The sequence below is a fragment of the Leptodactylus fuscus genome, chromosome 10, assembly GCF_031893055.1.
Source record: "Leptodactylus fuscus isolate aLepFus1 chromosome 10, aLepFus1.hap2, whole genome shotgun sequence".
Lineage (NCBI taxonomy): Eukaryota > Metazoa > Chordata > Amphibia > Anura > Leptodactylidae > Leptodactylus > Leptodactylus fuscus.
Window position 1 is genome coordinate 26214167 of NC_134274.1, and position 14242 is coordinate 26228408.

Consider the following 14242-nt stretch of genomic DNA (forward strand, 5'->3'; position numbering starts at 1 on the left):
TACACTCCTGAATTTAGTCAGTGGACTGTTTGTCTTTCTGCAGGCTATTTTCTGTGTCTGTGAACTGGACTTCTGCTGGAAATATAAGCGGCCCGCGGCTATTTTTGTTCTGCGGCCAGTCACATTGAAGATGTTGACATGTAAATTATATAATGAATGTAACGCCACAGTAGCGGCTGGTCAGTAGCGTGATGGGGTCAGGACAGATTGCTCCAGTTAATTTGGCTTGTTTATGTTGCCGCCGGTCAGAAGACGTTGCATTAATTAATTAAAGGGGTTGTCACATACATAAGGACAACACTTGTCCGTTTGCCCTATTAGTAGAAAGTGGTCCTCTGCCCTGTGGGCCATAACTGAGAGCTGCTACTACTTTTGAGGTCTGAAGGTCTCCACAGAGATAAAGAGGAGTTATCCAAACCCACCCATTTCAGGAGACTAGCTGGCTATCTTATCTATGTCTGTGGGGGCCTTCAGCTCTCCTTTGACAGATGATGATGATTGGGAAAGAACAGATCAAACCTGGTGAATCTGATCAGGCCTCCTCTTTACCTTTCCGCAGAGGTTGAGCAACACCAGTGTCGCCCTCTGCTGTCCCCATTGAAAGCACAGGGCTTGTATATGTATATATATATATATATATATATATATATATATATATATATATATATTTATTTTATTTTTTTTTTTGGGGGGGGGGGGGTTAGAACTGTGATTCAGAAGCATCAAGGAGATTTCTAGAACTTTTTATATACACATAAAAAAGCAGTTATCTAAGGAAACCCGTGGACCCCATAGCCTATAATGGGGTCAGTGTGGTTTCTGCACGAAACTTGCAGAGAGAAAAGTCCTACAAGCAACACTTTTCTCTCCATATGTTTCATTTGGAAACCACACGGATACCATTATAGTCTATGGGATCCGCGGGTTTCCCTTCGGGGGTCCCCAAGCAGACTTACCGAACACAGATGTGAACTGGTCCCTACACTCCTTACAGAAAGTGGTTGTCTGTGTCCATCACTCTATCTCTGTTAAAGTCTGTTGCTCTCATCCTGTGACAAATGAGAGCAACAAATATTCATAACGGAAGTGTGACCATCCCGAATTTCCAAGGCCTTGTCCTTTTTAACGTTTTGGAGACCTCCTATGTTACGTATCTATTGGTATGTTTAATGTTTGCAGCCCCTTCTGAGAGTTTTATACATTTATGACAATGTTGTTTGTTGTTTGTATTCATGACCTTCAGATAGTGACCACTAGCAAAGCCTGGAATCATTTACATTGTCTGGTTGCTGAAAAGAATGAGTTGTCTTGAGTTCTGCCTGACCTCCTTTCCCCTTCTCCTTACCCTAAGACTATGATGCTCCTCAGCGCCAGGTTCTGCCCATGTACATGCCACCCTTGTCTCATTTCGTTGCTGACGTTGGTTGTGATGTGGTTTCAGCTGGCATACCTCGTTCAGTATTAAAAGACTGGCGGAAAGTGAAGAAACTCAAGCAGACTGGGGAATCCTTCCTGCAGGACGACTCCTGCTGCGAGATCGGCCCAAACTTACAGAAATGCAGGGAATGTCGTCTGATCCGCACCAAGAAAGGAGAAGAGTCTACGCACTCTCCAGTTTTCTGCAGATTTTATTATTTCCGCAGGTAAATCGAAGTCCACCACATTGTGCTCTTCACTCTCTTTATCCATGTCTAGTACATATTTTGCAGTAGTGCTCATACCACGTCTTGCCCCACCAGGCTAAATGGCTACCTAAATGACTTTTCTGTTCTAAGGTCTTTGGCCCTACAATATTAAGATTGCAGTGTCACATTGCTGTATCACAGCTAATGATGGTGAATGTGGTTGTGATGCAAACCACAAGGTAATGTGGCCTTTACTCATGGCTATTGTATTCACAATCAGTAGCCAAAATGATAGCACAGTATAGCCCCAGCCTGAAATGTTGCGTTATGGATACCCACTGAATGGTCTACTCATTCAAGATATTGGTGGAGCCGTGCCATGAAAGCGAGCAGCCTCCAAGTTGTTGTGTTGTCATTTTATGGGACAAGAAATGTTTTGGTCCCCTGATCTGATGGTGAGGTGGTTTAGGGTGCCCTTAAACATTTCATGAGCTTATCCCAACGGGATTGTTTTTGATGCTCGACCTTTGGTGTCCAGACTGGTCCTGACCCAGGTCACATGACACTGACCAGCACATGGCCCTTGGGTCGCTTCGCCTCCTCTCCCACATTCACAAGTGTATTACCAGTGCTATGGAAGCCAGCAGACTACAAGTGCCGGGAAATACCCGGAGGGTGAATAGTATAGGAAGGGTTTAAGGGGTTGTCCAGGGAGTTTTATTATACTTGAAACCACACATTTGCAGGTCATGGGACTACTAAGCACAGAATATGACTTAAGTATTCCCCTAAGACTAAATCTTTTAGTTTGACACCGTGTAAAAAGGTCTCTAAAATCTGGCTTTGTTGAATCGTGTAGTGGACGGAAAAATCTGCAGTGCGTTCCAAAACTCTCCTGTCTCTAAATTACCTTCAGATGTCATTATAACGATACAAGAAACCATTGAGAACATCCAACTATCGAGAATACTCTGTTCCTTACAGTGACTCCAGAATAGCACGTCCTGTTCCCTGAAATAAGGGCAGACTATTGGGTTCCTTTTTTTAGATCTGTCCAAAAAAACCTGGTTTAGTTTAAAGTAAGAATCAGCCGCTGTGTTCTAGAAACAGACGCCTTTATCTTTATTGCCTAAACATTCAATACATGATGAAAAGTTACGGCAGAGATGGATGGTCGGCGCTCACACAGGGCATGTCGCTGCCGGCACTGAAACAATTATTTTTCTGCTGTGTTCCAGGTTATCTTTCAGTAAGAATGGCGTTGTTAGAATAGATGGATTCTCTACCCCTGACCAGTATGATGATGAAGCACTGAGTTTATGGACGCACGAAAACTATGAAGATGATGAATTGGACCTAGAATCTATTAAGTATATCTTGGGTTACATCGGCGATAAATTCTGTCAGATGGTGACGTCTGAGAAAGCTGCTATGTCTTGGGTGAAGAAGGACGGTACGTGCAGCCTCACATATATGATATATGTATCCACTCCTAAACCATGCATGTCTGTGAACAGAACCATGTCAGGTGTTTGGAATCTATAGGACTGGGTTCTATATATGGGTTATGGGTATATAGACATCTATATATGTCCTACATAAAAGTGAGACACACAATCTATAAGAGACTCTATAGCCGACAGCTACATATCCCAGTGGTTGCTTTCATATTTAATAAATGTATATTAAGTGTTCACGAGTATATAACCTTGCGTACCTTGAAGCCAGTTGTACACTTTGACCAAGTAATATAGCAGCTATCATTCCCATTATGGGGAGCTCCCGACTATACAAAGCCTGTCCTTGTAGAACATAAACATACCGCAGCATAGTCTGACATGTCGGTGGAACTCATTCCTGTATCCTATGAGGCACATTCTCTGCACATGATAGCTTTCTCTGCATAGTTTTAATCTATCAACCAAGGTCAGCGACCAAAAAAAAAAAAAAAAAAAAAAGGCCATAAAGCAAATGTTTGTACAGAGCAGATGTTCATGTTTTTCTAAATCATTCTGCATTTCAGCAAAAATAGCCTGGAAGAGAGCAGTGCGAGGAGTCCGCGAGATGTGCGATGCCTGTGAAGCCACCTTGTTTAACATTCACTGGGTCTGCCAGAAATGTGGATTTGTGGTCTGTCTGGACTGTTACAAGGCGAAGGAAAGGAAAAGTTCTCGAGGTTAGTTAGCATGAAGCGCTCCATTCTGTGGCGTGTTTACCCTGCAGAAATGCTTAGGAAGCAGTCCGCTGCACAACTAGTCCATTGCTATTTCTGGACTGGAGAAACCCCCCTTAAGTCAAGTACAGCAAGACGCTTTAGAACTTCCTCCTATTTTTTCTAAACCTTTTGGGAAACATTTCTACTAAACTTTTGCTGTTTCATGGTTCTAATATATAAAAAAAAAAATAGCTGAAGGGTCTGTGGTGTAGACAACAAGCCTTACCTTATGGACGTGAAAGTATATATTGTACGTGAGGTTTACAATGGGACCCAGTCTTGTAATGGTACTGGTTTCTGTTACAGCACATTCCTACTGAAGAATTTGGTTAAAGGGGTCCCCGCCCCAAAAAATTGCCTGGGAGCAATAATAAATATATTCCTCTATGATGTTTCTCCAAACTCCTATTCACTTAGACGCCATACCCAAGCATGGCCATGACATTGAGATATAATGCAGATGAGGAGGTCTGTTCTAGGGGTTGGAGCCCATCTATTTATCAGACATTTATAGTATATGATGTAAATCCTTATAGTTACATATCTTGTAGTTCACCCTCCTCATGCCTAGTCACTCCTGACCCCCTGTTATAGCTATAACTGGATATGTAGATCAGACCGTTCCATGAATAAATCATTTGGGTTTTTATGGGGTTGGAGGGTTTTAATGAAATTAATACCTGAATCCATACTATGGTAAATAGGATTGATTAAATCCCTGTAAATTTAATGACCTGCGAATTCTGCCAAGATGACAGTAAAAATGGTTAAAGAGCCGCAAGCGCTCAGGGCGGCCGTGTAAATTACCTGTCAGAATACGATGATTTAGTGAAGACATCACAGGACAGAGCGTATCGCTGTAAATAACCTAGTAAGGATGCTCATTGATCCAAGGGCACCGTGTCCACACAGGCGGATTGTCATTTTTCCAATTGCCATGACTAGTTGATAAAGTCTTAAAAATGACTTCACAATATTGTACATAACAAGTCTCCATAAAGGCGGCCACAGATGAGCAAAAGTCCCGATGACGCACCACATGGACACGTCTGATATTTAGAAAAGCCAATGCTATTGGAGTGTGCGGATGTTGAAGTAAATGTAAGCTGTATGGTAACTGTAGGGGATTTTCTGTCCTTCCAGATAAAGAGCTGTATACCTGGTTGAAATGTGTAAAAGGACAGCCGCACGATTACAAGCACCTAATGCCGACACAGATTATCCCCAGCTCTGGTAAGTCTTATCACACTTGGTGACATTATCAGGATGGGATTGGCAGGAGTCCGACCCTCTGCACTCACTCCGGTCAGCTGATATAAAGGGGGCGGCCTGGCCCTGTGTTTACCTTGGTCATTCTACTCTCACACTGTCTATATTGGAAGTGCAGGGTATTGGACTGTCAGGCATTTCACGTTGTTACTGCACTGACCGCTTGAGAGTAGATGGAGGTAGATATGGAAGAGCCTCAGCTTATCATCCAGGGGGCTTAGTCTGTTTTTGTGTCAATGGCCTATCTTGAGAGTAGACCATCAATATCCTGATCCCAGGAAAAAATTGCAGATGTGTACAATAAATTATATATATATTACAAATGATTGCTGAACATGTTGAAAGGAATTGCTTCAATAATGTATTGCTAGAAAAATCCTCTGCTTGTATCTAATGTCCTTTTATTAAAAAAAAAAAAAAAAAAAATCTGGTTTTTTTTTTTTTAAATCATTGTCTTGGGTTTTTCTGCAGTTCTGACCGATCTCCTTGAGGCAATGCACAGCCTTCGAGACAAATTTGGAATTAAATCGCACTGCCAGTGCACTGGTAAACAGGCCTCACAAAGCAAGTACCCAGCAATGAACGGAGTGTCACAGGTGAGGCCACAATAATCTAGCAGACTGGTCACATTGCTTGTGTGTGGGTCACTATATAGCTGGCACAAGTATTATGCTCCTCTGTTTAGCCTCTGCCCAATATCTTCTCCTTCTATACAGCAGCACAGCCCTTCACCATCCATCTAAGATTGGTGACACTAGTCATTTGTATAGAATTACATATTGTAAGGCAGAAAGGCTAAGAACATATAGAGGAAGATGGATGTAATATCAAAGTCTTGGATCTTAGTCATATTGTTCTCACCATGTCCAGAAGTTTTTTGTTTGGTTTTTCCAAAGCACGGACTTTTCCATGCGGACTATAATAATAGGAAACACATGGCTTCAGACTGTATGCTGCTTACTGGAGAGAAATCATTTTTCATTGGTTATTGGCAAAATCATTCTTGTTGAAAACGTCCTCATTTTGGTATTTTCTCCATCTACTGTCTGGAAAGTCATAGACGTCCAACTCCTACCGATAGTTGTTAACCCATTTAAGCTAAGTTCACACAGAGTTTGTCGGACTGGATTTTGACGCAGAATACAGCTCCAAAAAACACCTCCCGTTGACTTCAATGCGAGCCGTTCACTTCTTTTTTTTTCTTTTTTTTTTTCCCGCTAGCGTTTTTTTTCACTGCACCAGCATCAAATCGCAGCTAGCCACAGGAGGCGATTGTTGGAGCCAGATTCTGAGGTGGATTATGCTTCAAAATCTGGTCCAAAAAACTCAGTGTGAACTCATCTTCCAGTGGGCTGGCCATGGCACTTACATGTGGATTAGTTTATGACATCTGTCGGACGCCATCCCTGAGAACATAGTCATGTATAGTATTCTTATGCAGATCTCTCCTCTTTTATTCATTGCTTCATAGATTGTAAGCTCTTGCGAGCACAGCCCTCAGTGCCATTGTGTGAATTGACTATTTCTCTGTACGGTATCTTTTTTGTCAGCACTTCATCCCTACATTTTGTAAAGTGCTGCGGAATATGTTGGCGCTATATAAATAAAATGTATTATTTAGTATTGCATCCATTGTCACACAGTCCAGTGCAGCTCTGCTTCTGATCTATGGGCACACTTCAGTAAATGATGACATATTGTAAGCGTATTTCATTGATGTGTGTATAGCCTCCAGCTAAATATTTTTGGGGACTGCTCAGTAACAGCTGTGTTGGCCTGTGGGACATGGCCAGATGTGCAGATATAATCACTTACTATTACTTCCAGGCGCAGGAAATAACTACAAGTACCACCTCGCTATGTTCTGTGTCACTAATGTTCTCATACTCCTGTAGGTGTTGCAGAATGTTCTCAATCACAGTAACAAGATATCTCTGAGCCTTCCTGAGTCGCAACAGCACAGCCCCTCTCAGAAGCCCGAAACCAATGGTAATGCGAGCCCAGGAAGTGACACGAGCACAGACAGCAAGCTGGCATCATCCGAATCCCATTCCTCACTGCACTGGCTGGCAGATCTGGCCGAACAAAAGGCGAGAGAAGAAAAGAAAGGTATGTCTGACTGTACTTACCAAGATGGCCGAGGCTTGCCAGTAAGTGATGCCAGTGTAGTCCTCTATGTAAAATTGTGACATGGGTGAGTGTGCATATAATGGCAGGCTCAATATCTTATGGGAATGCACTTATACATTTCCTGTGTTTAGTGCTAGGCTGAATGTCACTGTACACAGATTATTTTTGCCTTGATGTGAGTATATTCTCATTTTCCCAAATTGCAGAGAATAAAGAGGTCCCCATGACGAAACATATCAAAGAAGAACAAGATGGCGAAACTACTAACTCCAAATCGTCCTCTCCTACGTCACAGAATAGCGAGCAAGGCTCCACCCTACGAGACCTGCTTACCACTACCGCCGGAAAGCTGCGCCTAGGATCCACTGACGCCGGCATTGCCTTTGCACCAGTTTACTCAGCAGGAAATCCAGTAAGTTTTTGCTGCTTCAGGCTACAGTACAGACTTGTATAAAGTGACTGTGTGCTCTTGTATTCTGGACACATCCATGTTGAAACTATTTGAATTGCAGAAATCATGGGTAGGAAAAATATGCTGAGAGGGGAAAGTTATGCTCTTGGCCAAACTCTCCTCAGACTCGAGCTACTTGCCAAAGTCAACCAAGATCTTGGAAGTAAACGGCAAACAAAGTTGTCTTTGAATGGGAAATGTGATGCAGTATTTAACATGTAATTGGCGCAGACAAGTTAAATCGGGATTGAAACTAGTACAAGGAGCAGCAAAACATTCCCAGCAACGGCGAGCCAAGCTGCGTGTGTACGACATATGTGTGTCACACAGAGGTGCATGTGTCATAGGAACAGTCGCCAAAGTCTTTTCTACAAATCTGCCTTGAGTGAATGTAAGATGGCTGTACGTATAGGATCATAATCCAAACGTTATTTCTCTTGATCTCCCACATGTGCATGCACACTCTGCCCTGCTGTCCCCTACTATATACAGTTTGGGACAGTGGAGCATGTTGTGGATGGATACAGAGAATCTGGATGTATTGCCCTGTGTGCTTTAGGGTTCTGTGTCCTCCTTACCCTCACACAGGGACTTGATGAACACATCTACATACTCCAATTCTTAACTTATAGATCAGCAGACTACCTAGACTTATTTGATAACACAAGCCCCTTAAAGCTGTACTACCCCACAATATAAGAAGCATTTCTATTTGCAAGCAGTTTACTAGCAGCCATTGATATACCTGGGCTAGAATACATTCTAGTTATTTTTGCTTTAGTGCTTTGTTGCCAGGTTGCCTAGATTGCTGGGCAAGAAATGGTTAATTCGCAAAATGTCACTTCATGGACTTTCACAAATCTGCAAGCTATTATAGACAAGGTTAAAGTATGTTTTGTTTCTTCCCTTTAACAACAGGGCTGCAAGGGCGGCCGGTCGATGCCAAACATCTTGGATGACATAATTGCGTCAGTGGTTGAAAACAAGATTCCTGCCACAAGGCCACCTAAACCCATCATAAAATCCGAGCCAAAAGAGGAAATTTCGGAGAGCCGCAAACCACCTCTGGATGAGAACACAAGAACTTACAATGAAATTCCACATTCTTGGATCTGTGATCGGCACATTTTATGGTTAAAAGATCATAGGCATAACAGCAACTGGAAGCTCTTCAGAGACTGCTGGAAGCAGGGAAAGGTTAGTAGCTCTCATGGGGGGCTGCACTTATAAAGGCGTTTCTGGTTTTGTGCACATGAAACTTAATCCTTACACAATGGGACCTTCTGCAGCCTACTAGTATACTTAGTCTTCAAGATCTCCGCTTGCTGTCCTGATCATAAAGATGCAGATGAAAAAATATGGCATGGTCTTGTGTCCGCTGCACAATATCCAGATAGGTTTACTGACAGAAAGCAGAGATAGTGAAACATAAGGAAATAAGCGATGCAATTCTAATACACCTTTACACCTCTTCAAGATTAGGCCTCATACAGGGAAGGTGAAGAGGCCCACAGACTAGCCCACATATAGTCAGTTGCTGCCTCCAACAGCTGTGACGCTTAGCAGACATTTCTGTTAGACTAGGAAATCCATATTCTTAGCACCTTCCTTTATTGGCCACTATAAACCTAGCAAGTCACAGAAATTATATTTATTATTCAAACCATATTGTAAAACCTACTGCTGTAGGTACATTAAAAATATGCTTCTAAGGACTGCAACATATGTAAGCATACTTGTAACTGGAGATGCATGTAACATACATCTCTAAAGGGTGTGTGTATATGTGTATACGGTGTGTGTGTGTGTGTGTGTGTATATATATATATATATATATATATATCTCCTGCTTAGTGAGAAGTCTGTTATAGATAGGGATAAGTATATACCACTTATAGGTCGTCTTAGTTTCTGTTGCATTTTAAGCCACAATCCCTTCACCTTTTTGGTAAGCCCTGCCCACAAGGCTCAGAAACTGTCTAAAACAGTTAATAAATTTGGTGTAAATCTCACACGACTGTTTATTTTGTTTGGGGTTTTTTTTTTCATAGATTGTGGCAGAATTCTGGCACATTCTCCATAGCAAATCTGCCCCAGATTTTAATACATTTGATGCTTCTTGAAGTCTTAACACTTCGGTCCCGAGATGTTACTGTTCCACCGATTCCAGTGTGGAATTTTTTTTTCTTTTCTCTAGCTCTCACTGTTCCTGAGCTATCAGTGCTTTTAGTTTTAGTACCTGATATGCTATTTGGGCTCTGTACTGTCAGGCAGGAGCAGATTCTCATTGGAGCTCAGAATTACACCCTTTCCCTGCTCCTTCCTGACACCGCCCTCCTGACAGTACAGGGTCTAAATAACATATCAGGTACCAGCACTGATAACTCGGGAACGGTGCGACCTAGAGAAGACAATCCAACTATTCTGGATCCAGAGGAGCAGCAGCTATTAATAGATACTAAGAAGTGGAGGAGGTGAAAGGTCCTCTTTAAATCGTCTTGGAGGCTAACCATGCCCACTTTTTATACGTGCAAGTGATACAAAAATGCTTCTCAATTTTTATACACCTTAGGCCCGTTGAGACACAAAACCCTAGGCCTAAGTTTTGGTGGCAGAATTCTGGAGTGCAGGATTTGATAAAACTTAGCAGAGGATTGTTTTCTATGCAAGAAGAATGTGATTCCTGTAAACTCGGTGAACTGAATGCATCATCCTAGAATCATCTTGGAAGGAGAGAAACAGCGAGATGTTTCCAGCCATCTGTTTACATCCTTACACCCCAGCGGCTGCCAAGCAACAGCACAGAGACCTTCACTAGACATCAATACAAAGAACACTGCCTAAAAATCAGAGAGCGAGCGTCTGTGTCCCTCTGGCTGTATATTGGCCATATGTACAGCTTTTACATTACTTTGACTTATTTCTTGTGAACATACCCCTAGCCCATGATCAAACCTGCTGGATTCCAAACCACTAATCCATAGCAACGTACATTACAATACAAGTCAATGGAGTTTTGAAGGGCCCCCCACCCCACCCCTTATCCCAACTAGATGTGGCAAGATCATTTTTGAGCAGCAAATCCTATGCCATGTATCAGGTTAAATCCAAAGTGAATCCATATGTATGTGCAGGTCAAGGGTGTCCTATGGACACGTGTGAGATGTACACCAGCTACAAGAAGCGTACATTACTCTCAGGCATACAGCCTAGCCTTATATGAAGACTGCAGAGAGTAATGTCAATCTCTATAAATCTGTCTACTGCGCTTAAATATTGATGGGGTTTTTTAGGCATAAATAATAAGGCCAGTAATACAACAGATTCATCGTCCAGCATATAACACTGGTAAATGTCATATTTACACTGCCTGTCACTCAGACCATTTTAGTAAATCTGCCCCAGTGTATGGGATAGACTCAGAGAAGTTCTAGTTTTAATCTTCGTAATTCTTTGTTTTCCCGCAGACTGTTGTCGTTTCTGGAAATCAAAAAAGAATGAACCCAAATCTGTGGAAATCTGAGTCAATAAGCCATGATTTTGGGGACCATCAAGGGGATCTTCTCAACTGCAAGGAGGGAGTAGTATCAAGCGGCAATGTTAAGGAGTTCTGGGATGGATTTGAGGATGTCGCCAGTAAGTTTACTAGTCGTACAGAATTAGGGCGGATTTTCTGGACGTCGTCAATGTGGTTTCTGTAACTCTTCTGTTGTTTTTCTGTCTTGCACAAACAGAACGACAGAAACTTAAAAGTGGTGAGACTATTCTTCTGAAACTGAAAGATCAGCCCTCTGGAGAAGACTTCAAGAACATGATGCCTGCCAGGTAAAACCGCCATGCTGCTAGCTCTAACATCAGTTGGAGATCGTATTATTTTACCCCTAGTTGTTGTAGGATAAAACGCCATTTTGGGGCAGATGTAACGTGGCAAAGTGACATATTTTGATACATTTGTCATAGCTGGATGACTTCTGTAGTGCACTATCTGATGGGGAAACTTTCAACATACTGTATGCACTTTGTAAACTAGTCCTAAACATTCCCTAAGATGACACACACCCTCCCTGAAGCGCAACATATCGGGGATATTGAAACCATGTTCAGGGATGTTCTGTTTCTTTTTTACTGGATACTGAGGCTTAAAATGACATTTGTTATACTATCCTCTCCATTTGGGGAGGGATCCATCGGAGAGTCTCCTTTCTGGTCCCCTGGCTTTGTTCACATTCTGCATATACACGAGTGCTACAGCCAATCGGTGCACTACTGATTGGCTGATCTGCTCCTGTGTGGGCCAGAGGTCATGAAGATCAGGGGCCCGAATGGAGACTCTCTGGTTTCTCGGCCAAACAGACAGGTAAGGCGAGGTTCACACCTGCATCGGAGTCAAAAATGTTCGTTAAGTCCAACCTTTTCATCTGTAGGTGGTTGTTCTGGTTCTTCTATGAACAGGACAATGGGCACCCTGATCCTAAAGTGAACCTAGTGCAAGTATGTACTATTTGTTATATTAAGCTTCAATATCCAGTAAAAATAAGAACTATAACTCCCCTTTAACCACTTCCGGGTCACTCACAGATTATTTACATTCGTAAGTGGTTCCCTTGTTCTGCGTACTGATAACTCTTTGCAGTTTTCAGCAACTGCTGAAGCAGGGAGCCTGGCTCCAACTACAGCCTGAGTCCCCTAGAAAAGGCTGCGACAGTTCATTCATGTCCCTGCCTTCCCTGATCGCTGTGTACACAGCTATGGGCGCTGACCCCGGTGGTCACATGTTCTGCCCATATCAGAGGCTTTTAGAACTGTTGGGTCATACAGGACCCAGATCAGCTCTATAGATATCAGGCAGGAGGCCGTATTCCTCATGCAACTGGGGCTAAATGTACCTGTATCTTATATCCCTCAGACATGAAGATTTCTTTCGGATGCTCCCGGTACCTGAATACTGCAATCCAGATGGTAAATTCAACCTTGCCTCCCATATGCCAACATTCTTTGTACGTCCAGACCTGGGCCCGAGGTTGTGTAGTGCGTATGGTGAGTATTATAAATGTGCTGAACATTACAGCCTATCTGTAGGTTATCAGTATTAGATTTCTGGGGTCCAGGCCTGGATACCCCTGCCACCCCTGTGTATTATGTATGTATACACCCAGCTCGGCCCCATTCTGAAACAATACCACCAGACACAGCTGATGGGTAAGAGTCTGTGCCACTGATCTGTAATAGGTGATCAGTCCAACAAATATAACATCCTGGATTAACCCTTTAAGATCATATAACTAAAACAATGTGTTGGTATTGTGAGAGGCTAGTGGTGATGTGTAAAGGCTGTATATAATGTGTACGGCTCATGACTCTGCACATAACAGAACCAGCCATGGGCTAAGTCAATTTCAGCTATTTTTATCTTTTGTATACAGGAGTGATTGCCACCAAGGATCATGACACCGGTACAACCAACCTTCATATAGAAGTGTCCGATATGGTTAACATTCTAGTCTACGTTGGTGTGGTCAAAGGCAACGTGGTTGCTAGTAAGGCAGGTATGTGACTCTAACAACTACCTATATCACTACTCTAACCACAATACAGAACAAGGACAGTGCAGTAGCACACCATCTGTTCACACATTGCGTTTTGCAGCAAAAAGCACTTATGTTCTTTTTTCAAGTGCTACAGTGGGGAAGAGGTATTAAGTGCTGTATGGCATTGAACTACAATAGTAACTATACAATAACTACAATGGACTGACAAGTGAACACAAGATATATGAAACAGTTCTTGCCATTTCTACAGTGACTACACTCACCAAGTCAGGATTATTACACCATGTTACTGCACAAAGGAGGCGCCATCTGTAGTGCTAAGGCGAAGAGAGTCATTGCAAGCAGTCAGATCTCCCATAACAATAGATCTGCGATTCTAAGTCAGTGATCTTTCCTGTTTCAGGTGTCGTAAAGAAGTTTGAGGAAGAGGACATGGATGAATGTTTGAAGAAAAGACTGAAGGACACCACGGAGGTTCCCGGTTCTCTCTGGCACATTTATGAGACTAAAGACGCAGATAAAATCAGAGAGTTTCTACATAAGGTGAGGGCTTCATGACTCTTTTATGATCTCTACTAAGAAAGCAATTGCCAATACTATAATTGCTTAAACTGATAGTCAGCTGGGTTCTTATGAGTTAATAAGATTTAGCTGATAGTTGTGAGCAGGATCCAATGAGTCAACACCCTACAAGCACCGAGGAGGTAATGGAGGGAAATATTCAGCAGCGTGTGCCAGGAGATCTGCGCGGTGACTGCCAGCACTCTAGTACAGTTTCTGCCATTACTTCTGCTTTCCTTGGGAATGTTCAGAAAGTTTGTCAGATTTTTTTCCGATGACTAGATCCTGTATCGTTTCTGAGAATTTCCATTTTAGCACATTTTTACACAAGGCTAAAATATTCTGAAGCAAAATGTGGTTTTCGCAGGAGACTAGATTTTGGAAAGGGATTATGTTATGTAAGTGTTCTGGCACAAGTGCTACAGTGGGGAAGAGGTATGAA

At 42.5% G+C, this 14242-nt stretch overlaps 1 protein-coding gene across 5 annotated transcripts in view; it reads left to right on the forward strand.

Annotated features, from left to right (window-relative positions):
* The window catches only part of JMJD1C (jumonji domain containing 1C), a 167785-nt gene that overhangs the window by 149808 nt on the left and 3735 nt on the right, over positions 1–14242 (forward strand). For 3 of the 5 annotated variants that reach the window (XM_075257472.1, XM_075257473.1, XM_075257477.1), the window contains 13 exons: positions 1352–1643; positions 2864–3078; positions 3649–3801; positions 4984–5073; positions 5581–5705; positions 7005–7218; positions 7446–7651; positions 8609–8887; positions 11158–11326; positions 11425–11515; positions 12597–12727; positions 13114–13236; positions 13643–13782. In XM_075257472.1, coding sequence (XP_075113573.1) covers positions 1352–1643; positions 2864–3078; positions 3649–3801; positions 4984–5073; positions 5581–5705; positions 7005–7218; positions 7446–7651; positions 8609–8887; positions 11158–11326; positions 11425–11515; positions 12597–12727; positions 13114–13236; positions 13643–13782 — 2228 coding nt within the window. The remainder of the gene's footprint in view (positions 1–1351; positions 1644–2863; positions 3079–3648; positions 3802–4983; positions 5074–5580; positions 5706–7004; positions 7219–7445; positions 7652–8608; positions 8888–11157; positions 11327–11424; positions 11516–12596; positions 12728–13113; positions 13237–13642; positions 13783–14242) is intronic. The other 2 variants (XM_075257475.1, XM_075257476.1) reach the window with 1 other exon arrangement.